This window comes from Syzygium oleosum, unplaced genomic scaffold (assembly GCF_021117445.2).
Source record: "Syzygium oleosum isolate NSW1041296 unplaced genomic scaffold, Sole_v2.1 Sole_v2.12, whole genome shotgun sequence".
Taxonomy (NCBI): Eukaryota; Viridiplantae; Streptophyta; class Magnoliopsida; order Myrtales; family Myrtaceae; genus Syzygium; species Syzygium oleosum.
In genome coordinates, this window is record NW_026607496.1 from 7,368,645 (window position 1) to 7,395,235 (window position 26,591).

Genomic DNA, 26,591 nt, shown 5'->3' on the forward strand with positions numbered 1-26,591 from the left:
ATCACGAGGATCAAAAGAATGATGGGATTCCGTCATGATATTCTTACCTTTGCCAGTTGGCACTCGACTTCCACTTGCCATTTTTCGAGTGGATTGAGAAAATTGAGCGGATTGATTGGGAGAATTAAGAAAGAATTGCGCGGATTGAGAAAATTGAGAGAATTTAAGAGAATTTGAGAGAATTTAGAGTATTGAGAAAATTTGAGAGAAGAGAATTGGAGAGAATTTGAGAGAATTGAGACTTGAGAGTATTGAGAGAATATGAGAGAATTTTAGAGAATTTATAAGAAAAAAAATGAGAAGAAAATTTAGGATAAAAAAAAAAGCTAGATAACCGTTGCAATGCAACGGTTATCTTTTTAATTTTTTTACTTTTGGTGCTTTTGCCCGTTGCCAGGGCCTGCAGACGTGCAGGCCCTGCTGCAGGTTCTTTTAATTTTTTAATTTTTTTTGGAATCAGGCCCCGGTTCCAAAATTTCTGGAACCGGAACCGGGCCCGTAGGCCACGGGCCGGTTCCGGTTCCGAACCGCGGGCCCGGGTTTGACCGGGCCGGTACCGGGCCGAAACCGGCCCGTGGCCATGACTATTCTAACCCTTAGGGAAACCTTAAAGGGGTTTATATAAACTCAACTTGGAGCAACCCTCCAAGTATAAACAAATCCCAAATTACTAACCTTTTATTTCCCAAGATAAGACCAACAATTCCTAGATAAAACATAAATTTGACATTTGATCCTTCATCACTACATCCCCGAGAGAGCAGCCGTAAAAGGCTCAATATGAATATGGAGAATTACACACACTCAATTGCACACCCACTTAAGTGCTTCCTAACAATAGATAAAACCCGAATAGCTTTTAACCAAGTACCATGTATACTCTTTGTGAGATTATTATTAGAGATTGTGAGTATATAAAATTGGGATATCTTCAGTGTGATTCTACAGATTTATATGGAACTTTTGCGGTTGCTCTATCGTGGATGAATATACTGAATTGGGTCGAACCATGTAAAATCTTGGTGCATTCTTCACTCTTCTTTATTACTTTTCCCGCCATATGTTGATTGTGATCGGCTGGTGGATTGCATGGTCTGTGTTTAGGTGTAACACTCTAAAATGTTGGTTATATATCACTGCTTTCATTATGTACGTGACCTGCATGGACTTAGTATCTTTTCCAAAGTTTATTACGGACTGAAATGGCGAATATGTTAGTGTATTTTAGTATGTGATCGTTTAGAAAGGTTGCTTAATGTGAGCAATGTATATTCGTAGATTAAGTAATGTCCAGAGCTAATAAGTATAACAAAATTATGTAAGTAGTGTCCATAATTGGTGGATAAAAATTTGGTCCAAATGAAATGTTCACTGTCAACAGTACAGAAGCATGAAAATTTGGACCGAGGTTTATAACAATATAGGTAGAGATTTATCCTAATACTGGCTTATACGTTAAAATAACATTTTTTTATTAGGTAACAAAAAGGAGCCAAAAGTGAGTTTGGTTGGTTTGAAGGCCATTAAAATGTTCAGTTCAGGCTAAAATAATTCTAAAATGCATGCTTTTTCCACAAATTCGTCCTCGTGTGACTTCCAATATACTTGTCAAGAATTTATCCGTCCCTAAAACGCCTTGTGTAAACCTTTTAAATTAAGAAAAATCATTCTGACCAAAAAAAAAAATTAAGAAAAGTCACGTATAGAAGCACCACATGCTAAAATTAACACATCTTGTGATGGTCAATGCCATCGATATTGTCGGTAAAGATTAAAGCAGTCATCTAAACTCTTTTAAGGAATTCTTTCTTGTGTAGTAAAGATCAATAGATAAATCTCTCTCATGAAATATGCTAGTAACCTCATAGACCACATAAAAGTGGAGTCAAAGGCCTGAGTGACTTGCCCAAACATAGATTTAGGGTCCATTTGTTTGAAAGAAAACTATTTTCGGGAAATTATTTTTTCAACTTTGCGGCATTTGAATGATGAAAAACTAATTGATCTACGGAAAATGTCTTCCATGGACTGAAAACAACAAGCTTAGTTTGGGAGAAAACGGTTTCCCCTTTTAGCAATAAGGAAATCACTTATTCTAAACCACCAAACAAATGAAAATTAACTATTTTTCTTGAAAATTATTTTTAGGGTTAATACCACGAAAAACCCTAAACTGGTACACTTGTGATAAATTTACCCCAAACTATTTTTTTTACCACAAAAAACCCCAAATTGGTACATTTGTGATAATTTTACCCCGAACTATTTTTTTGACTACCAAAAACCCTAAACTGGTATACCTGTGACAATTTTACTCCGAACTATTTTTTTGACCACCAAAAACCCCAAACTGGTACACCTGTGACAATTTTAATCCGAACTAATTTTTTAATATTATTTTTTTACTTTTTTGAATTTTTTTATTTTTTCTTTTCTTTTCTTTTCTTTTTCCTTCATCTTCTTTATCTTCAACCTATGGCCGATCGCCGGACCGACGACCGGCCAGAGGTGGGGGCTAGCGAGGTTGGCCTCGCCGTCAGCTGGCGAGGCTAACCTCGCCGGCAACTGGCGAGGTCGACCTTGCCCACCCTTGGCGAGGGGTCGTCCTCGCCGTCGCTGGCGAGGCTCGACCCCGCCGGCAACTAGCAAGGTCGGCCTCGCCCAGAAGCGGCAGGGCCGAGCCTCTCCAGCGACGGCGAGGACAACCCCTCGTCGGCAACTAGCGAGGTCGAACCTCGCCAGGGGTAGGCAAGGCCGACCTCGCCGGTTGTTAGCGAGGGGTCGTCCTCGCCGTCGTTGGTGAGGCTCAACCTCGTCGCTTCTAGGCGAGGCTGACCTCGCCAGCTGCCGGCGGGGTCGAACCTCGCCAACGACGGCGAGGATGACCCCTCGCCGGCAACTGGCGAGGTCGAACCTCGCTAGGGGTGGGCAAGGCCAACCTCGCCAGCTGCCAGCGGGGCCGATCTCGCCGGCCCCTGCCTCTGGCCGATTGCCGGACCGGCGACCGACCATAGGTTGAAGATAAAGAAGGTGAAGAAAAAAAAAAGAAAAGGAAAGGAAAAAGAAAAGAAAAGAAAAAATAAAAAAATTCGAAAAAGTAAAAAATAATATTAAAAGATTAGTTCAGGGTAAAATTATCAAAGTATACCAATTTGGGGTTTTTGGTGATCAAAAAAATAGTTCAGGGTAAAATTATCACAGATGTACCAGTTTGGAATTTTTGGTGGTCAAAAAAATAGTTCGGGTAAAATTATCACAGGTAAAATAGTTTGGGATTTTTTGTGGTCAAAAAAATAGTTTGGGGTAAATTTGTCACAGGTGTACCAGTTTAGGATTTTTCGTGGTATTAACCCTTATTTTTATGAAATTATTTAACTTATCATAAAATTTTCAATGAAACAAACGCAACCTTATTTACATTTTATGGTGCAGAGAATCGAATTTGTAAAGTATGTTTCATCTTTGGATACAAATAGTTCCTTTTCTGCTAAACCAATTTACCAGGGTTAATTTTGAGACTCGGTCTCAACTTTTTTACCAACAAATTGAATACATTAGGCTAATTGAAGATAGTTGTATCCCAATTCTAGCTAACCCAAAAATCGTGCGGCGCATTTAGGCCATAAACCCTAGACGAAAATGGCACAAGGATTTAATCCAAGATTATAAATGAAGGGGGAAATGACGGAGACCGTGACATCTTCATGAATTGACCAACAAGGTTGAAACTTTAGCTTCAACAAGGTCACTTTGTCTACCAAAAGCTACTTTGACCGAAAAAGCACATGCAACCGATTTAACTGGTTTCATGTTTTCTTTATTTGAAAATACCATCCTCTTCACATTTAACCCTATTGGAGAAACATCCCTAAGTATTTTGATGATTCCAAAACTATTCCTAGTATAATGCTTACTATGATAATTGTAAATGTTTGTGATAATTTGTTGAGGACAGTAGTGGTCTCCGTAACTGAAAAAGATCACAATCTTTTCTGTTCGTATATAGTACCAACGATTTAAAGATAAGTTGATGATGATGTTTATATCAAGGCTGAGAATATCATGTCATTGATTATGTTGAAATAACGTTCATCTGAGGATGTTCATTGGAAAAGTCAAATATAGCTGTTGGAAGCTAGAGATGCACAACAGAGGAACCGAAAATTGTCAAACAACGGGATTCAACTTTTGTCAGAGCTATCGGCGACGAGACAAGAATGACAGAACCTATTTTGGGATAGCTAGCTAATATTCACCAGAAGGAATTGTCTAGGTGATTCTACTTCTGAACAACGGTACACAAAGAAACCTTATGGCTACCTGCTTCTCGGGACCATCTCTAACGGTAAGATTGAAGATGTCTATATAAAATAAGATCCTTGAAGCCAAAATGATTAGACAAACAATACAAAGAAAACCAAAATAGTCCAACACTATACTCTGAGCTAATATTGTTCATCGGAATTTCACTCAAAGATTTATGATTGAATTGAAAATTTTAGAATTGAATTGGTATCCATACAATAGGTTTGAGACTGATTAGGCAATTTTCCTACACATTTTTGTAGGCATTGATGGGATTAAAAAGACGAAGATAATTAATAGATTCTAGTGGAAAGTTTAAGCGGTTATTGGCCATCAGGTTTGGCAAGATAACAATTTCAGCATATGCTGGTTCTCATCTTCACAATCGATGTGAATGTTAATTTGGCCACTAAACCTTTTTTTACCATGAGTCTATGGCTGAGATGGTCACCCTCCTTGCCTTTGATCCATTTTTATCTTCACTTTGTCTTTGGACATGGAAAAAGTTAATTTGACCAATGATTTCAACAAGATGTCACATTAAAGTGAAATCATAAGTAAAAGCTAAACGAAATTCTCTAACTATGATAAATTTAACCGGATTGGTTCGTTGTGGAAACAATCAATGGAACAACAAATAAACATAACAAACAGTCGATGTGACTTACGTCTATGAGAAGAGCTGTACAGAATTTCGCTATATATCAATGGATAAAACAGATATTACAACCACACTCAAACATTCTCAGTGTTTCCTAGCCCTCAATTATACCTAATAACACACACAGTATTTAGCCATCACAATTCCTCATGAAACAACCTGTCAATCTCGCAGGAAAATACACAGTATCTTAACACAAGATTTTCATCACTTCAAACACTCGGGAGGTAATTCACGAACAGAAACTCCTCTTGGACACTCTTCACAAATGAAGACACTTCTTATAAATAAACAAGAGTTAGATCTAAAATAGGAAACCTTCTTTTAGGAAATAGGACAAGTGCACTAGAAGTCCCAAAGCTTGTCACGAAAGTGCAATTGAGCTAGAACAGATTCACCAAGAATAATCAAGGTTCGATTTTTAAGCCGCCTCATCCTCCTTCTTCTTCTTCTTCTTTTTTTCTCCCTCCTAAATCACGTGTAATGTCTTTTTTTTTTATAGACCTCCTCTTGCTTTCCAAGAAACCTTAATCACAATAGGATTGCAATTAAAGGTTGTTCCAAATTAGGACTCCTCCAAAAAATAAAATTCCTTTTTTAGCTTGGACTTTGATTTTCTTCCCAAAATAGGCTTGATTCTTCTTGATTGCAGATTTGCATGGCTTTGATCTCCAATTTGGGAAGCTTCTACACGATTTAGGAACAATTGGATTGTTTCGGATACTTTTGCGCGTGGAAAGCCGGCAAATTACAGGATTAGTCCCTAAGCTCCCTTTAACTTCAATTACCTACAAAAATTAATTAAAATAAATAAAGTAGACATCAAATTCAATTAAAACTAAGCAAATATTAAGTCTAAAATAATAAATAAACTCTATATAAAATAAAGTTATCAAATACCCCCAAACTTAACATTTTGCTAGTTCTTGAGCAAAAGTAAGATATAAAACATACTCAAGCTAACAACCCCCTACATGACTTCCTTCCATAATTGCTCGAAATCACAATTCAAAGACAAACAAAAATTTCATCCAAACATTGAAATAGATTCATAAGTTAAAACCAATTCTAACTATGTGATCCAAGTGTGTGTGTGTGAGTCCTCATCTTTTCGAATTATATGCAATCCAGATAAGTTCACATTGGTATGCAACCTCTCAAAAACTCTTTATAATTATAACCAAATCTCATAGGTTTGCTTTTCATTCCTCTCTCCACTAATGTAAGCTAATCATTCAACCAAAAATCAATAGGACTTTCCTCATGTTGTAATATAAGGCTGGGCTAACGGTGAGATAATGGTAAATTTAAGCTCAAATCACCCATGAACACATTGATTTCTAGGATCTAAATGGAGCATATGCCACTATCCCCAATTTCACATCTTCAAAATAATCTTTCTGCCACCACGTATCATCATGCTTTCTCCTTTTTTTTCGTTTTTTTTTCTCTCTTTTATTTTTTTCATTGCTTTATGGTGGAGTTCCTCCCTAAGTCCCTCCTAATATAACGTGAACATTCCCAACCCATTGAGTATCCGAAAGGCTCACTCAATTGAAAGTTGGATAGGGAACCATAAAAGCAATTTTTTTTCTTTTTTTTTTTGAAACGATACACCCCAAACAACCATAGCAATCAAATTATTTCCATGCTCCACCCTTCCTCCCAAATAAACTTTTATCCTAAAAAATTAACATATTCATGGGGTGTGGGACAATGATATAATTTGGCAACAGGTAAGCTAAAAAAATGCGGGTTCCAATAAAAGATTGGATAATAATTAAGGCTCAACGGGGGTGACTATGGATAAATAAACAGGGTTGGCTTGAAAGGCTCAATCAATTCAAAAATTGCCTAAATCATTTTCTCAGTTAGATGTAGCCTAGGATTTCGCCTTAAGAGAAAATTAAACAAATTCTAAGATTTGGGTGAGATCTAAGAAAAGCACATATTTCACGTGAACGTTCTCTAGATGTACACACTACTAAAAAATTAAGGGCTTTTAGTGCTCAGTAAGTGGATCAACATAATCAGACTCAAAATTAACTTACATATCATTTGCAAGTTTGAACAAAATTTAAATTTTCCTAAGAATCGCAACAATTCACAACAAGGAATGCAATCATAAAAATTTAGCAAAAATTTTGTCTCCCCCCCAAACTTGAATAAAGCATTGTCCTCAATGTGAAAAACAAAAGAAACAAAAGAAAAATAGGAACAAGAAAACTCCCCTTGATGTAGGATGTGTCCATGGATGGTCTTGATGACTAAACTCCAAAAGGTGATCCTTCAAGAAAGAAAATTAACCTGGATAAAAGAAAAAAAAAATTAATCATCTTTTTTTTTTTTGAAAAAAAACTGAACATAAAAATTAATGAAGAAACATAATAAAAATGCTTGGGTTGCCTCCCAAGAAGCGCTTGCTTTATAGTTTACAGCCAAACTCTTCCAACTCTTTTAGGCAGGCGAAAGCAAAGCAATGGTGGCTGTCTGTGAGTCGAAACCACCTCCAAAGTAGGGCTTGACACGTTGACCGTTCACTTTAAAGGTTTCCTCCTTATCATTAACAACTTCAACTGTTCCATAAGGGAAGATCTTGGTGACAGTGAAAGGTCCAGACCATCTTGACTTCAACTTACCTGGAAAAAGAGGAAGACGTGAGTTATATAATAAAACTTGTTGACCTATATGAAACTCCTTTCTTAAGATGTGTCTATCATGCCATCTCTTCGTCCTCTCCTTATAGATCTTGGCATTCTCATATGCTTCATTGCGGAACTCATCCAACTCATTCAATTGCAGCAATCTCTTCTCACCAGCTACCTGCATATCGAAGTTAAGAAAACGTACTGCCCAATATGCTTTATGTTCTAACTCAACAGGCAAATGACATGCTTTTCCATAAACAAGTCGAAAAGGTGATATACCAATAGGAGTTTTATAAGCAGTTCGATAAGCCCACAATGCATCATCAAGTTTAATTGCCCATTCCTTCCTATTAGAATTCACTGTCTTTTCCAATATTCTCTTTATCTCCCTATTAGAAATTTCAGCTTGACCACTAGTTTGAAGGTGATAAGCAGCAGCTACTTTATGTGTCACACCATATTTATGCAAAAGTGATTCAAATTGCTTATTCAAAAAGTGTGTACCTTGATCACTTATAATAGCCCTAGGCGTGCCAAACCTGGTAAAGATATTCTTTTTCAAAAATTTAACCACAACTCTAGCATCATTAGAAGGCAAAGCTACGGCCTCAATCCATTTAGAAACATATTCCACAGTAACCAAGATATAAGTATTACCATATGAAGGTGGAAAGGGTCCCATGAAATCCATACCCCAAACATCAAACAATTCACAGATTAAGATATTGTTTAAAGGCATTTCATGTCTTCTAGATATATTACCAGTTCTTTGACACTTATCACATGCACCAACATAAGAATATGCATCTCTAAATAGTGTAGGCCAATAAAAACCAGACTGCAAAACCTTAGCTGCAGTCTTGGAGGTACCAAAGTGACCACCTGCCTGTCCATCATGGCAATGAAAAAGAATGTTAGGTATTTCTTCATTGGGAACACATCGCCTAATAACTTGATCAGCACATACCTTAAACAAGAAACGATCCTCCCAAAAATAGTGTTTAACATCAGAAAAAAATTTCTTCCTTTGTTGATAAGTCAATTCAGAAGGGAGAACCTTACTTACCAAGAAATTAACATAATCAGCATACCAAGGGGTTTCGATTTTGACAAAGAAAAGTGCCTCATTAGGAAATTCATCTAGGATTGGTCTTTCTTCCACAGGGGCATTCGGCAATCTAGAGAGATGGTCGGCCACTAAGTTTTCTTTCCCTTTCTTGGCTTTGATTTCCAAGTCAAACTCTTGCAGCACTAAGATCCACCTAATCAACCTAGGTTTTGAATCTTTCTTTTCAAGCAAATACTTAAGAGCAGAGTGGTCAGTGTAAACAATGACTTTGGAACCAATCAAATAAGAGCGAAATTTATCAAAAGCAAACACTACCGCCAAAAGCTCCTTTTCAGTTGTGGCATAATTTAATTGAGCTCCAGATAGGGTGCGACTTGCATAGTATATGGTTCGAAAAATTCTATCCTTTCTTTGTCCAAGTACGGCTCCAACAGCCGAGTCACTAGCGTCACATATCAACTTGAAAGGCAAATCCCAAGTAGGCGCAGTTATGATAGGGGCCGAAATTAACTTCTCCTTCAATGTGTTGAATGCCTGCAAACAATCATCAGAGAAGTCAAATTTAGAATCTTTTCCAACAATTTAGAAAGGGGTCTAGCAATCTTAGAAAAATCTTTAATGAAACACCTATAAAATCCTGCATGTCCCAAAAATCCTCGAACAAGCTTCACAGAGGTAGGAGGCGGCAGTTTTGAAATAACTTCAATCTTAGCTCGGTCCACCTCAATTCCTCTTATAGAGATCTTATGGCCTGGCACAATCCCTTCCTACACCATAAAGTGACACTTCTCCCAATTCAAGACAAGATTAGTCTCCTCACATCTTTGTAACACCAAAGCTAAATTATTCAAGCATGAATCAAAAGATGAGCCAAAAACAGAAAAATCATCCATAAATATCTCAATATATTTTTCCATCATGTCAGAAAAAATAGCCATCATGCATCTTTGAAAAGTAGCAGGCGCATTACAAAGACCAAAAGGCATCCTCCTATAGGCAAAAGTGCCATAGGGACAAGTAAAAGTAGTTTTTTCTTGATCCTCAGGTGCAATAGGGATTTGATTATAACCAGAATATCCATCTAAAAAGCAGTAAAACTCATGCCCTGCAAGTCTCTCCAATAATTGATCAATAAAAGGCAAAGGAAAGTGATCTTTACGGGTGGCATCATTCAATTTTCTATAATCCATGCAAACACGCCATCCAGTAACTGTTCTAGTAGGAATCAATTCATTATCATCATTAGGTTGAACAGTCATACCTCCTTTTTTTGGAACAACTTGCACAGGACTTACCCAAGCACTGTCAGAGATAGGATAGATGATCCCTACATCAAGTAGCTTAATTACCTCAGCCTTCACCACCTCCTGCATTTTTGGATTGAGCCTCCTTTGGGGTTGGATGATCGGTTTGAATTGCTCTTCCATCAATATTTTATGCATGCATATCAAGGGGCTTATTCCTTTAATATCTGCAATGGTCCATCCTATTGCTCCTTTATGATCTCTCAGGACTCGGAGTAACTTTCCCTCCATCACACCTGTCAAAGAAGAAGAAATAATTACTAGAAGAGAGGACACTCCATCAATAAAAGCATATTTAAGATGAGATGGTAAAAATTTGAGTTCTAGAATTGGTGGTTCTTCAATAGAGGGTTTCTGTTTCCTCAAATTCGATCCCAATTCTTCGAATTTCGGTGGTCTAAATCTCGGAAGCGGTGGATTTGCTTCCAAAAATTTCGTGTACTGCTCGACCTCTACAACTTTGGCTTCTTCTTTGCTTGGCCAAACCAAGCATGCCTCCAACGAGTCTTCAATTGTAGCTTTACTAAAAATTGATTCCACAAGCCTATCAACTGCATCGACTCTCAAACATTCATTCGACTCAGCAGGATATTTCATGGCTTTGAACACATCAAAGGTGACTCGGTCATCTTGAACTCTAAGAATTAATTTTCCTTGTTGCACATCAATTAGAGCTCTCCCTGTTGCTAGAAAAGGTTAGCCTAGGATGATCGGGACCTCGAAATCCTCCTCCATCTCTAAGACAATGAAATCTGCAGGAAAAATAAACTTGTCAACCTTAACTAGAACATCCTCCACTATGCCTCTCGGGTATTTGATCGATCGATCGGCTAACTGAAGAGATATGGTGGTAGCTTTTGCTTCTCCCAAACCTAATTTCCTAAAAACAGAATAAGGCATTAGATTAATACTTGCACCTAAATCACACAATGCCTTATCAAAATAAGAATTACCAATAGTACAAGGAATAGTAAAACTCCATGGATCTTTCAACTTTGGTGGTAACTTATTCTGCAAAATAGCTGAACATTCCTCATTAAGCTTCACAGTCTCATAATCTTCCAATTTCCGTTTGTTTGCCAAAATTTCCTTTAAAAATTTCGCATAACTAGGCATCTGGGCTAAGGCATATGCAAAAGGAATATTAATGTGCAATTTCTTAAAAACATCAAGGAATTTAGAGAACTGCTTATCTATTTTGTGTTGCTGAAGTCTTTCCGGGTATGGAACTGACGGCACATATGGCTTTGGATTGTCCGGAAATAACTTGCTTCGAGGTGGATCAGCTTTGGAGGGTTCAATTTCGGGTGCGTCGACTCCGGGTGGTTCGGTTTCTTTCTTCTTTCTAGCTGCTTCATTAGACAAATTTCTGCTAACTTCTTTTCCACTCCTCAAGGTGATTGCTTTTGCATTCTCAATTGGATTCTTCTCAGTGTTGCTCGGAAGGGTACCATATGGTCTTTCAGACAAATGATTAGCTAACTGGCCAACCTGCTTCTCCAGATTTCGAATGAATGCCTCCTGATTTTGAAACCTCACATCAGCACTTTTAATGAAGTCTTGAGTTGTTTGAGCTAGCTTAGTAACCATCTCCTCAAGGTGATTGTGTTGTTTCTCCTCAAGCGGCCTAAATGATGGTGGTGGTGGTCTCGGCCCTTGCTGATTTTGGTTGCTCCAGGAGTAATTCGGGTGGTTTCGCCATCCAGGATTATAGGTGTTTGAATATGGATTGTTTTGGGGAGGCCTGCTAAAATTTCCAACAAAGTTAGTATTTTCAGGAGGATGTGTGAAAGGATTACCTACCTGACATTCGGTGCTAGCATGGCTTCCATTGCAAAATTCACAAGTCGGGCCTTGAATCTTCAACACTGAGTCGATCTTTTTGTTTAAAGCAGCAAACTCTGCGGCAATGGTAGTATTGACACCGACTTCATGAATTCCACTCGACTTTCTAGCAGATAGCCTCTCAATCGGCCATTGGTAGCTATTAGCCGCCATCTCCTCCAAAAGATCAAAGGCTTCCTCAGGCGATTTATTGTTCAACGTCCCTCCAGCTGCGGCATCAATGGTAGACCTCAAATTCGGCATCACTCCATTGTAGAATGTATGCACTTACATCCAAACTGGTAGGCCATGATGCGGACAACGCATTAGTAGTTCTTTAAACCTCTCCCAAGCTTCGTACAGAGATTCACCATCCATCTGTACAAAAGAAGTAATATCGTTACGCATCTTGGCAGACTTAGCAGGAGGAAAGTACTTACTAAGGAATTTTTGAGCCATGTCATTCCAAGTCGTGATAGATCCTGCAAGAAGAGAAGTTAGCCACGTCTTAGCTTTATCACGCAAGGAAAAAGGGAATAATCTCAATCTAATGGCATCATCAGTAACGCCATTATATTTTATAGTGTCACAAATTTCAAGAAAAGCATCTAAATGGATATTAGGATCATCATTCGGCAATCCACTGAATTGGACTGCGTTTTGAAGCATCTGAATTAAGGAAGGCTTAATTTCGAAATTGTTAGCTTGTATGGTTGGCCTTCTAATGCTCGATGTTGATCCTTGGACCGTAGGTGCGGCATAATCCTTGAAAGTCCTCCTTGGATTTTCTTCTCCCTGTTGGTTTTCAGCCATGGTGTTTTTGTTTTGCTCTCGTCGTCGCCTTAGAAAAGTGCGCTCAATTTCAGGATCAAACTTCTCAAGTTCTCCCTGTTGGCTTCGAGTCATGCAATATTCCACCCAATTCTTGTACAGAGTCGAATTCCTCTTTCTTCTTTTTTTTTTCTGTAAAATCAAACAAATAAAAATAAAATAAAAATAAAAATAAATAATGTTAGACTAAACCAAGAATTGCTTGGTATTAATAGTAATTGATAGTTATCAAATCAATCCCCGGCAACGGCACCAAAAACTTGTTCTCTAAATTAGCAACGCAAGTGTACGTATCGAATAAGTAATAAAGTGATGAATTAAAGTATCGTTCCCACAGAGATTGTAGACAAATCAATCAAATTACTTACTAAAGGTGAACAATTCTCGACTTTATCTAACCAATTAAAGATTTAATAAAACAATCGAAATTCTAAAGAAAACTAAATTAACCTATTACGATTGAAATTTCCGAAAGCTAAATTAACCAAGGCAGTAAACCAAAATGGAAAATAGAAATTCACAAACTAAACCTAGAAATTTCGAACATAAAGAAGCAAGAAGCAAAAGACTTTGATCAAGAATTAAAAACGTTAGAGCATCCGATTTCACTTAACCAATCAAGATTAATTAACCAAGCTTGTCATGCAATCAAATTGAAATCATAGTGTGATGGTAGAACTTCCTAATTTAAATTACTATCATTGGTCCGGTATAGCAACCCTACTTAGATTTAGCAACCCACACTTGGTCCATGTGAATTTAAGTAAACCTAAGTGCATTAAAATCTATGAATGTTCCCGGATTCAATAAACCACCCTCGATTTACTTACTACCGAAACCACACAAACAACCTAGTATATCTATATCTAAGTTAAATTCATGGCTATATATCATAAAGCACTTGCATAGAATCTCCTTTCGGTTTCATCATGCAACAAAAATCATTCAAGTGGTGATCAAGCACTTCAAAGCATTAACAACATGATATATAACTCACACATACGAGATCTAGAATTGCATAAACAAGTCTTGAAAATTAATCAATCATAGTTAAGCTACATCGTAGCTCTAACAACAAGTAGTCTAGAACATAATGAACATTAAACTAAAAACAATAACTAAATTAAGCATGATGAAGAACCAGAACAGATTCACCAAGAATAATCAAGGTTCGATTTTTAAGCCGCCTCCTCCTCCTTCTTTTTTTCTCCCTCCTAAATCGCGTGTAATGTCTTTTTTTTTTTTATAGACCTCCTCTTGCTTTCCAAGAAACCTTAATCACAATAGGATTGCAATTAAAGGTTGTTCCAAATTAGGACTCCTCCAAAAAATAAAATTCCTTTTTTAGCTTGGACTTTGATTTTCTTCCCAAAATAGGCTTGATTCTTCTTGATTGCAGATTTGCATGGCTTTGATCTCCAATTGGGAAGCTTCTACACGATTTAGGAACAATTGGATTGTTTCGGATACTTTTGCGCGTGGAAAGCCGGCAAATTACAGGATTAGTCCCTAAGCTCCCTTTAACTTCAATTACCTACAAAAATTAATTAAAATAAATAAAGTAGACATCAAATTCAATTAAAACTAAGCAAATATTAAGTCTAAAATAATAAATAAACTCTATATAAAATAAAGTTATCACAGATCGAGCAGCTTCGACGACGGAGACGGCGACGGCGATTCCTCCACAGGTATCGCTCTCCACATTATAGCATTTGGGTATTGAGCGACTTGTGTTTCCATTCCAGTTCGGTCAGGGCCTGTGTGTTCGGAGCGATTCGAGTTCTTGATTCAGTTCGGGTTGGGTAGCTGCTTGGGTTCCTAATTTTAGTTCGTGACTGTGTAAGAAATGGTTCTTGTCTCGAGTTCTTGATTGGTTTATGTGGACCTGAGCCATGATTTGTGATATTAGCTCCAAATGTTCTTCTTTTGGTCCTTACTAGCGAGTTACTTTACCAGATATGCTAGAGATTGTGTGCCGAAAGATTGAGGAATTTTGATTCACTTTTTGTGGTGTATATTGCGTGTCAAATTCTTCCTAGTTATATATGAAATTTTTGACTTTGTTATCATTTTCTAGAGTTTCTTCTCAATTTCTATATGATGCCAAGCATCAACCATTTCGAGAAATATTGTGCTAATGTAGTTTGTTGTCCGAAGAATGTTGCAACCAAGCAAGCAAATTTTCAATTAACAGTTGAAGTATGACCTTCATAAGTGAGCCATCATCATGTACATGGTAATGTTAGCTGTTCATTCTAATAAAGTTTGTTTTCTTATTTGTTTTTCCTGCTATTTTCACCCTTAGAGCATTTATTTATGCGGTTAAATCATCAATATTTTTTTTTTTCTGCTCAGTCAAGTTTACTCTTTGTTGTTGTTCCTTTGTAGGTACAATGGCCAAAAACAAAGTTTATGTCACTGTTTTCTCTAGAGGTAAATTTCAAGTTGGACCGCCCTTGGAATACATAGGTGGAATGGTTAATGCTATTGAAATAGGATTAAATAATGGTTCACTATTTAACATAATTGAAGCTATTGTAGCTTTAGGTGTGCGTGAAATAGAGAAACTCTTTTACAGAGTTCTTAGAAGTATGACTCTTGAAGACGGGCTAACTCTTAGGTATTTATGGGATAACTCTGATATGATAGATTTATTTTATCATCATCTGCATTATGGAAATATTGACCTATATGTTGAGCTTGCTGATGATGAAGAGACGGGAGCTGAGATAGGGGGCGTTGAGATGGAAATTGGAAGTCTGTATAATGTGATTGGGAATATTGATGATAACGGGCATCGGTTGAAGTTGCTAATAGGGATTTGGATGATGATGCATGTAATTTGGTGGATGTGGAACAATTGAGTGACGGTGATGATTTTGAATTGGTATGCAAGGAGAAAATTAAAGAAATTTTCAATGAGATAAAGGCCAAAAATTGGCATTTACAATGAGGTAGCTGGTACTTCCCAAGCACTGGTTGTGGATGAGGCTCAGTTGGTAGATGCTTATGGGTATGAAATAGACTATCATTATTCAGATGAGGAAGAAAGTCTTCAAATGGGTTTAAATGATGAGTGTGATGAGGAGGTTGATGTTATTTCAAAGAGGAGAAATAGGTTACCATCATATGAGCAAAATGGTACGAATTTAGTATTTATTGTCGGCATGACATTCGAGGACGCAACTGAGTGCAAAGATGTAATTTTGAAGTATTCTGTGGCTGAGCAAAGAGCAATCAAATACACCAAGAACACAATTAGATTTGCAAGAGCTAGGTGTGCTCGAACAAATTGTAATTTGATGATTTATGGTGCTCTTGATAGCAAGACTGGGTCATTTCATTTGAAAACGTATATATATGAGCATATATGCAATATCACTTTCGAGAATAAGAGAGTGTCTAGTGTTTACTTAGATAAACACTGGCAAAAGGACACTATAAGTGCCATAAGTTGTGTACGGAGATCACTTTGGTGCCATAACTTTTTTTCGGATCACTTTAGTGCCAACTTTTTTGAAAAACGATCATTTAGTGCCAATGCTGACATGGTCGCCAGAAATCTGACGTGGCTCTTTTTTTATTAATTTCCGATGCTGACATGGCTCATCGAAAATCTGACATGGCTTGCCGGAAATCTGACGTGGCACTTTTTTTGGCAGGAATTTTGGCCGGAGTCACTAAAGTGATCTCCTTTCTTCCGATTTGGCACCAAAGTGATCTCCGTACACAACTTATGGCACTTATAGTGTCCTTTTGCCGATAAACACTTCATGATTCTCATTTCTACAATGGACATGAGTTCAAAAAATTAGTTAGAGAACAATTGGGAGTAAATGTTACTTTGAGTCAGTATAGGAGAACAAAGCTAAACGTATTGAAGGAATTGGAAAGCAATTATAAGGAGTATGCACAGATGTACGATTGCTTGGGGGAGCTTTACACTACAAGCTCTGCAAGCAATTTTATGATGAAAGTTGAAAGGTCACTGTCAAATTCTCTACCATTAGTTGATAGGGTTTACATTTGCTTTTATGCCTGCAGGAAAGATTTTTTGCTTGGATGTAGGAAGATCATTGGATTAGATGAATGTTTCTTGAGGGGTTTGATCAAGGGTGAGTTTTGTGTGCCTTAGGGAGGGATGCCCACAACCAAATGTATCCAGTGGCATGGGCAGTGATAAGAATTGAGAATAAGGACACGTGGACTTGGTTTATCGAATTGTTGAAGTGAGAGCTCGATATGTGTAATGACAATGGTTGGGCTTTGATAAGTGACCAACAAAAGGTATGCAATGCTTCTTTATAACTCATTTGAAAATTGATTGTGACACTGTATGTAATGCCTATCAATATTAATGTTTTGCTTTTGTTTTCATTTTTGTTTCGTTTTTTTTTATATTTGTTAGGGTCTTATCCCTTCCATAGCTGAACTTTTGCCAAATGCAAAACATAGGATGTGTGCAAGGCACATATATTCCAATTGGGGTAAAAAGCACAAAGGAAAACAGTTGATGAGACAATTTTGGAAATGTGCTATAGTACTAACATGTCAGATTTTGAGGTGCATAGATAGAGGTTAAAGGAAATGACTGACCAAGGTCATGATGATTTATTTCGTACTGAGCCAAAACACTAGTGCAAAGCCTTCTTTGACACCAACATTAAGTGTGATGTCATTGATAATAATCTCAGTGAAGCTTTCAACGGGAGGTGCGTGGAAGCTAGGTTCAAGGCCATTGTGAGCATGCTGGAGGATATTATAATCATGGTTATGAATATAATGCACACTCAGAGGGATGGATGTACTAGGTGGATTAGAAATTATGGTTCAAGAATTATGCATAAGTTACAACAGAATACAACTACTAGTAGGTATTGCCATTTGATATGGAAAGGAGATGAATGATATGACATTATGGAAGGTGGTGACAAATATGTTGTAGACTTAAATTTGAAAGCTTGTTCTTGTAGAGCTTGGGAACTTAGTAGAATTCCATGTTGCCATGCCATCTGTGCGATACACCACAAGAAAAATGATCCGGGTGACTACCTAGTGGAGTGCTTCAACAAGGCAAAGTATCTAAGTGCTTATCAATTCATGATGCCTACAGTGAGAGGATAGAAATTTTGGAAGAAAACCAATAAAGAAGCTCTTTAACTCCCGCCGATGAAGAAGATGCCCGGTAGGCCAAAAAGGAGTAAAAGAAAGCAACCAATTGCGCTTGTAAATGGTGATAGAATGACTAAAGAGGGTAAACAAATGACTTGTTCTACCTACAATATGGTTGGACATAACAGCAAGGGATGACCTTTGAAAAACGTATTATCTCAACTAATTGATCATGTCGATGCTGAGCATGTTATCTTAATATGTTGTCAATTAATGCGTGCTATGTGCTTCTCAAGCCAATGCTTAGGTCAATGTATGTACATACAGTGCTCATGCCAATGCAAGTACAGCTGAAGCTCATGCTCAATCTCAAGCCAATTCCATTGGACCAAGGCCTGACAAAAGACAAGTAAGTTATGGTAGAACCATGTATTGTAAGTTTTATATGTCATGGTTCCAATTTAATGACGATGAATATATATTCATGCTAAATCTAAAGCAACGACAAACATAACTGAAGGAGGATCCAAAGGCCAGGCCAGTGCTTTTGCAGAGGCCAGTGCAATACGAGATAATAGTGGGTAGGCCAATGCTTCTGCTCATGCTAGTGCATATATAAGAGGATGTAGTGCCACTGCAGGAGCCCATAGGATGCATAGCTACTGTTGATGCAAGAGGAACTAGTGGTGAGGCCAATGCTTTTTCTTAAGTCTGTTTTGATCAAGGTGAATGTATTTATTAAACTCAAGCCAGTATAATTGCTCAGGATAGACCTCAAAAAATCCTAGTGAGTAACACCTCAATCCCCATGCATACATGTGTTGTGACTGCATTCTCGTGTCAAATGATTTTTTTTTTTTCAGTTTAAAGGACCCGCAATTGAAAATGAAATGATGCAAGGACAATCACAGGCGAAGAGGAAGAAAATGGTAGGGTTGGGTGTTGACACAAATCCTAGGACAAGCCTTCAAATTCTCAATGTGAGTGATATTTTAAGAATTTCTAATAACAATTGCCTGTCTCCTTAAGCTAAAAACATGCTTATTCTTTTGTAGCCTGGCACAACTGGTGTAAGACTATTTAACCTACCAGACAAAGGGGTAGTTTCAGAAGCTGCTTCAATGGCAAAGGCACATCCCCAAGTTCGTGCACAACCTCAGCAATTAAGAACTCGTCCTCGAAAGTATGTTGCTATAAAGCGAAAGGCACCATCACAACCCAAGGCCAGTTCCCAACCTCAGTCATCTCATGCTACAACACTCGAAAACATGTTGTAAGGCGAAAGGCACAGTCACAACCCCAGGCCAGTTCGCAACTTCAGTCATCTCATGCTACAACAGCTCCTTGAAAGCATATTGCAATGAAGCCAAATCCACTATCACAACCACAGGCCAGTTCCTAGCCTCGGTCATCTCAGGCTACAACAACTCCTCCAAAGCCAATTGTTGCAAGACCATATAAGGAAAAGCCCATGAATTATGTGAAGGTCGAACCTACTGGACCACTAGAGACCATAGAATGGATTGATATATTTGCCGAAAATGGTTTTTAGGTGAATTTATGTCAATTATCAGCTGGTTTTTTGTTTGAGACATATGTAGCTTTGTTTGTTTGGAACTTGGCAAACAACTTTTGGACAGCTTTTGGTCTAAGCCTAATCAAGTTTCTATTTTTTTTAGGTGAATTTATGTCATTTTCGCTAAGCAAATGCAGGCATTTTGTTGAACATAAGCTTTTGTTGTCGATCATTAATCAGTATGTTGAGTATCAGATAGTGCTTGAGTTGCTACTTGCCTTTTGTACACTGAAAGTGCAGGCATTTTGTTGAACAGAATATTCATCGCCAATCGTTAATCAATACGTGCAGTATCAAATAGTGCTCGAGTTGCTACTTGCCTTCACAACCTGATATTCGTGTTTCTGCTCAACTTGAGTTTGGACGTGCAATTGTATAGAACAATATGTAAACGAGAGTTATCTAGACAAAGTTTACATACAGGTCAGGGTGTAGGAATCGGAATGCGGCGCACCAATTGGTTAGAACAGCATGCAAATGAGAGTTTTCTATGTTTGGGAAAGCCTAGTTTAGGTGCATGAATGTATACTCATTTATGTTTAAGAATACGTTAGCACCATTAGGCCAATGATGATGTTATTAAATTGCATGAGTGCATGGTTAGGTGATCAGATTGCCTATTTTGGCCATCCAAGATGGAAGTTCAGATTGCGAACAAACTACTCGAACAGAACAATTGAAAAACCAGTTAAACGAACAATATCTTTTGCTATGTTGCACATGTGACTTGTTATTATTGCAGTGTGTAATTTTCTTTTCATTGATGATTGTATGAAAATTATGATGCAATTAGAATTGACAAAAATATATGTGTTTGCAAATGGTTTGAATGAATTGTCTTATAATGCCATTACAATTGCCATAATTTCTTGTCAATAGCTAATTATATATGTATTCAAGACAAAGATAGTATTCTATATAATAATGTTTTAGGGATAGTATTCTATATAATAATGTTTTAGGGATCATTTTCTTTTGCATTTTCATGACAATAAATGGATGTTTAGAATTTTTAATGTACCGAACTTTGTCATATTTTTAATTTTTGTTGAAAGTATCTTATAAAATATCATGCAATGATGGCATGAAAAATAAATAAAAATTGGATTATTAGATTCACTGAATAAATGAAAGTTCAGCAATTAAAATACACAGACTATAACACAATGACATATATTAAATTTATAATTAGACGAAATATGTACTAAAATTGGTAGATGGAGTCTATTCTCTATTACTTGTGCTTAGGTTATTTTTTAAATAATAGTTTCCTAGTACAAGAAAAGAGAAATACACAACGCATTAACACAATATTTAGTTAGCTATCTACAAAATAAAACTATTTTTAAAAAAAGAGGGACACCAATTTTGTTCCAAATGGAGAAAGAAAAGGAAAAAACCAAAAACGAAGAAAAGAGGCAAGAAACAATCTTAAATCAATAATAGACCCCACATTTAACCTTAATAAATGTTGTTTTAGTGAAGCATGAGTAGTTTCGTCTCTAGTAAATTTGAAACAAAAGAGAAAGAAGAAGAAAAAGGTAACAAATCATCTTATATCAAGAATGGGACTTACAAAGGATAATATAATCAATCCGATGTGACAGGAGGTGACTGGATGAATGTTTTGGGTGCTATGGTAAAAAGACTTTTCCTATACATCAGGATTTTATCTCTAAATGAGCTTGGTAAAAATAAATCGCCGGCTCATGGCATTGCTCATTTTTTTAATGAGAGCTTCTTTCAGTGGTATAAAAGGCTAGGGCCTCATATGTTGCCCATTTGGAAACGGGCTCAAATCGCTTTGGCTTTGGAATTTAGTTTGATACTTTTTTGTCACCAACCTCTTTTTTTTTTCTTACAAAAATTATTTACCATTCTTATGAACAGTTTATATTTTCATTTAACAACTATTATATGAATGTTTGGTAACTTTTATTTGTGTGATTTATCAATTTTTTTCCTATTCAGTTACCAACTCCACGATGATTTACCAGGAAAGCGGTAGATGACAATCATAAAATGATTTGGAGGAATCGAAGGATTCAATGATTAAAAATTCCTGTTTGGCATGAATTTTGTGAACTTCTAAACCTTTGAATCTCCTGAGGTAATCCACGTTTCTTGTTCACTACACATTCATTTCAATATGCCAAGCCCATCGTATGCTGAAAAAAAAAATAGAAGATACATCGTTCCTAAAAGTACATATCCTTCACTTTGTTTTGACAACGCTAGGCACCCTTTAGGTTCGACAAAATGTTGATATTAATTGCTTAACTGATTCTATTCCGCAGGGAAACTTATTCCGGGATACAGAACTTTAGAAGTTTTAAAAAGATTTGAATCAAACTGGGAGGTTTTCAATTCTGGTCAGATTAAAAGCTGGAAGATGAGAAAGTATGATAAGCATCTGAACTTATCCTACTCAAGAACTTTAAAGCGAGTTTGTCTTATAGAAAAGCAAGTTCTAAATTGATTGCCCTCCTAGCTTGAAGCTCGTCAAAGGTTAACAATATAATTGTGGTTTCACATCGACCAGCTACAGCAAAATTTGCATGAAATATTAGCAGAAATCAAACGCTCTTTTGAACTTGAATTCCGAAAAGGCGTCGTTCCTTTATCAACACTCACCGTAAAGTAAAAAATGCAGCTATGAAACGATTTCTTATGGGGAGGGAAAGCCACGAACTACATCCATTCTTGAATTTTTAGCATTTAATTGACAAACGAGAAGGGCAACAAATGATTCACTATATTGATAGAAATTATATAAGTGGGTTCATTTTGAGTCTACTTTTAGAAATATACAATATCAAGCCTTTTCGCATATTACTCCTTGAACATTATAACACTTTTCCCGTATAATCTCCCTCCGTCTAATAATAGATTATGCAATCATTTCATATGGTTTTAAAGTCGAAAGCCTTAAGCTTGAATAACTTAAAGTTTGAAAAAGGCGTCTAAGCAAAGGCTGACTGTAAGTGGATATTGAAACAAATGCAAATATCCAAAATCGCCACACCATCTTTCTTAACTAACATTTTACACCATGCTGTCTTCCTATCTAGTTTTATTCAACATGATTTTGCCAACAAATGACCTCTTTCACAACTGGAAGAAAAAACGAAAAAGAGATAAAAGAATGATTGAACTCGAAATCTCGGATGATTAACAAAAGCCCATAAACACAGTCGGTCCAAATAGGACTTTCTTTTTGTACAACAAATGAATGAATAAATAATCAACCTAAAGTAGAACTCCTCGTGAAAACAACGGGAGAATGAGGAATCATAATTACAGGAGCAAGGGATCTATCTTCGGAACCATCTTGCCAAACAAGAACATGAGGTCATTCTCAAGAGGAGTCAAGTTCAAGTCCAGGTCCATAACCCTCTTATTGCTGCTATTCGACCTCTTCAACACCGGGACTGTCGAACCAATCACGAAAAATTCGTCCATCTTCATCATGTTCCCGCTCATCAACTCGGTCCGGTGCCTCCTCATGTGGCCGCCCAAGGCTTGCCCTGAAGGGAACTTAAGCCCGCATATCGAGCACTCATGCATCTTGGGCTTCGCTGTGAAGCCCAACGCCAACTTGGTGCAGTCTTCCGGCTTGTTCTCCGGCAGCTTTGGCTTCTTGTGGCTTGCCCGGTGGCCGCCAAGAGCCTGAAATGAAGAGAACCGCCGATTGCACGTCTTGCACACGAAGTTGTCCTCGTTGTGATGCACGGCGGCTCTTCTAGGGTTTGTGTTGACCCCATGGGAGAGAAGCATGAGGCATTTCGCCATGTCCAAGCTCATCCTTTCATAGTCATCCCTGGTTCTTTTCATCGTCGGCACGGAAGAGAATGTCATTGATGATTTAGATGAAATCAGGGTGAGGATGGAGTTTGTGTGGTGCGTTTTCTTTTCGTTGCGTAGGCTCGAGCTTATCTTGCGAAAAGAATGTGATGATGAAGCTTGCGTAGCGTGTTTGGGGTAATTATGGGCGAAATGTCTAGTGTAGAAAGCGGACTCTAACATTTGACTTGACTAATGTTTTGGATTATGAATTAAGAAATGATGTTAGGTACTTGGTCACGCCCACAACACAAGAAACATTTCCAACGAAAGGAAGTTCAGGTGCATTTTCGGTATAAAACGAGAAAGCATGTGCACATGAGGAATGATTTGACTGGCTTTGCTCGTGCTCTTTGACACGTGGGAGGTTCCGATTCGGCAGTCATAAAACCACTTGCGCGGTGGGGCACGAAAAGGCGTGGGTAGGCTGCCAAAGGAAGGAAGGAAGAAGTGCGCAGGAATCAAAATTGGGGTAATTCTTTGTTTATTACAAGTGCGCAGGAATCAAAATTGGGGTAATTCTTTGTTTATTACAAGAACATTATGCCACGTCGGACCAAAAGAAAACGGGGGTTTACAACTCCTTTGGTCTCAGATGCTTCTTCGTTCTTCGACGCCGCCTCCAATCACTCACGTCGTATCAACCCGAAAATGTTATAGAAATTATAATGAAAAATGAATGACTCAAGTTTTGGCATATTTTGACATTTTGATGTTGTTTGGCCGCCACCAAATACACACATTTTGAATTTAGATGATAATAATATTAAAGAAAAGGAAAACAGTAAGATCCTTAAACATGTAAGAACTGCACATTTAGTAAAGTTGTATAATCAGTCATAAACCTATTGTATGAATGCCAATCAGTTCTAAACTTTTCAATTTTGCCAATTTAGTCATAAGTTTTTGCATAAAATTCTAATATAGTCATTCTGGCTGATTTTGGTCAGAAATCATAACCTAGCGGGGTACTACTTTGGACAATCGGTGATAATTGGATCGCTACGTTAACGATTTCCGGCGAAAATTTACTAGAAGGACTACATTACGCTAAAAGGTTTATGACTGAATTGACAAAATTGAAAAATTTAAGACTGAATTGGCATCCGTACAATAAGTTTGAGATTGATTGGGTAATTTTTCCGCACATTTTTTGTAGACTTTGATGGGATTAAAAAGATGGAGATAATCAATAGATTCTAGTGGAAAGTTTCATCGGTCGTTAGCCATCGTGTTTGGCAAGGTGATAGCTTCAGAACATGCCAGTTCTCATCTTCACTATCGACGTGAATTTCAATTTGGCCACTGAACCTTTTTTGAGCATGAGTCAGTGGCCGAGATGGCCACCCCTTACCTTTGATCCATTTTTATCTTTCACTATGTCTTTGAACATGGTAAAAGTTAATTTGACCGATGATTTCAACAAGATGTCATATTAAAGAGAAACCAAAAGCAAAAGCTAAACGAAATTCTCTAACTATGGTGAATTTAACATGATTCGTTTTATTGCGGAAACAAACGATTGAACAATAAATAAACATAACAAACGGTGGTTGTGACTTACGTCCAGAGGAAGAGCAGTGCAGAATTTTACTGTAGAATAATCGATAAAACAGAGATTACAATTACACTGAAGTCACTCAAATATTCTCAGTGTTTCTCCGCCTTCAATTACATGCAATAAAACACATAGTGTGTAGCCCCCACAATTTCTCATGAAACAACCTTACAATCTCGTAAGGAAATACACTAATCTCAACACAAGATTTTCACCGCTTCAAACACTTGGGATGTAATTCACGAGCACAAATTAGGAAACATAGTCAAATTAGGAAACCACTCAACTAGGAAACCCATTTAAATTAGGAACCTAATTGAATTAGGAATTTTCTTTCCAAGCTCAAATTCTAGACATATTTTCATCAGACTTATTGATTGAGGAGTGAACATGTTGTGGATGAAAAAAAAAAACCTTTGCTTGGATCGATCATTGTGATTTTAGTTAGCATCTTACTTGGTTTATGAAATGAGTGGGGTAATTCAATGGGATGGGATTCACCTGCCTAAGTTGGTCTTAATCATCCTTTAAGAAAATGAAATTAAAAGCACTGTTCAATGACAAGTTAATTTTAAAGTGCATGTATACATTCATTAGTCAACAGAAAACTCGAAATAAAAAAAACTGAAGCCAAACAACTATACTACTTTTTCCTACCATATTGTACACTATGGCTAAATCTACATTGGGATATGTCGCAAATATGCGAAATTCAATACCTTTACTAAGAGATCAACAAGACACAGGTTTTCGAGCCTATCAATATATGTAATTGGATTTATACTTTCATAAAAGATCTCAAGTCTATGAGTTGTAAGGACGCTAGGACAGATTAATTGTTCCACCTCATATTGAATCTCTAAGGCGAGACTTTATGGACACTCTTCACATGTGCACTTCAATAATCATTTTCTCACGCGTGAGACTCCAGTGTTTGACTAGGCCCCCTTTATCCAAGTATCCTTCTACATCATCATATATTTCAACTTGAACCCCCAATAACCCTAACACTCAACTTCACTATCATCCTCTGTTTTGGAAAAGAAGGAAAAAGTGGGAGAACTAAAGTGCGTGTGGAAAATAGGAAAACATGTTAAAATTTTGTGAGAATGAGATGGAGGAAAATCTTTGAAATTTAATCTATTTTCATTTTCCATCTGGCAATTTTCTCTCCCTTCTTAATTCCGGATATAATATTAGTCTCTTTTGCTAGACCAAACCATAGACGTTACCAGGCACTGCATTACTACCCCAAAACACCATCTTCACCTGTTGTCTCTTCTGACCAACTCAATTTGGAAAGTTACCTGGAAACCGTGTTGATCATGATATTTCTTCCTTGAGATACTCACAAAACACCAAAACAAATTGAGAGTGAGCCACTAATCCACCATCAACGCTAATATTAATTTGTTACACTTAAACCTGATCTGTGCAATCAACCAATGAATCACATTAGAGATGTACTAGACAAATGTAATAAAGTTTAGCCAATAGTTTTATCTGGTTCGGTCCAAGTCTGTGCCTACGTGATATTGACATGATAGGAGATTTAGAAGGTAACACACATGCGACAAAATAAATGCTTGCCACCTAAAGAATCCACAACGCAGGCATATAACTCACTGCTAAATGGAATCCACCAAAGAAATACAAAATTTTAGAGATACTCTAATCCAAGAGATCAAATGTGAAATTTCATAAATGAAAACACTCTAACCCTTTAGGAAACCTTAAAGGGGTTTATATGGACTCAACTTGGATCAATCCTCCAAGTATAGATAAATCCCAAGATACGAACCTTTTATTTCCAAAAAGGAAAAAAGTGCCAAAAAAGTCCTAAACCTTTTGCAATGG

General features: G+C 37.2%; 1 protein-coding gene and 1 non-coding gene across 2 annotated transcripts; one reads left to right on the forward strand and one right to left on the reverse strand.

Annotated features, from left to right (window-relative positions):
- The first annotated feature begins 12,115 nt into the window (after window positions 1–12,115).
- On the forward strand, window positions 12,116–12,222 carry LOC115667930 (small nucleolar RNA R71). Its single transcript, XR_004004111.2, has one exon. It is a non-coding gene; the product is annotated as a small nucleolar RNA R71 (small nucleolar RNA).
- Window positions 12,223–22,448: 10,226 nt separating this feature from the next.
- On the reverse strand, window positions 22,449–23,293 carry LOC115672355 (zinc finger protein ZAT11-like). The gene has a single exon (XM_030594151.2). The coding sequence runs from the start codon at window positions 23,189–23,191 to the stop codon at window positions 22,631–22,633; it is 561 nt and encodes a 186-aa protein (XP_030450011.1). The 5' UTR covers window positions 23,192–23,293; the 3' UTR covers window positions 22,449–22,630.
- Between the last annotated feature and the right edge of the window lie 3,298 nt (window positions 23,294–26,591).

What these genes read in the sequence shown, in the direction of transcription:
- LOC115672355 (XM_030594151.2), bottom strand. Translation starts at nt 23,191, where the DNA reads ATGACATTCTCTTCCGTGCCGACGATGAAAAGAACCAGGGATGACTAT.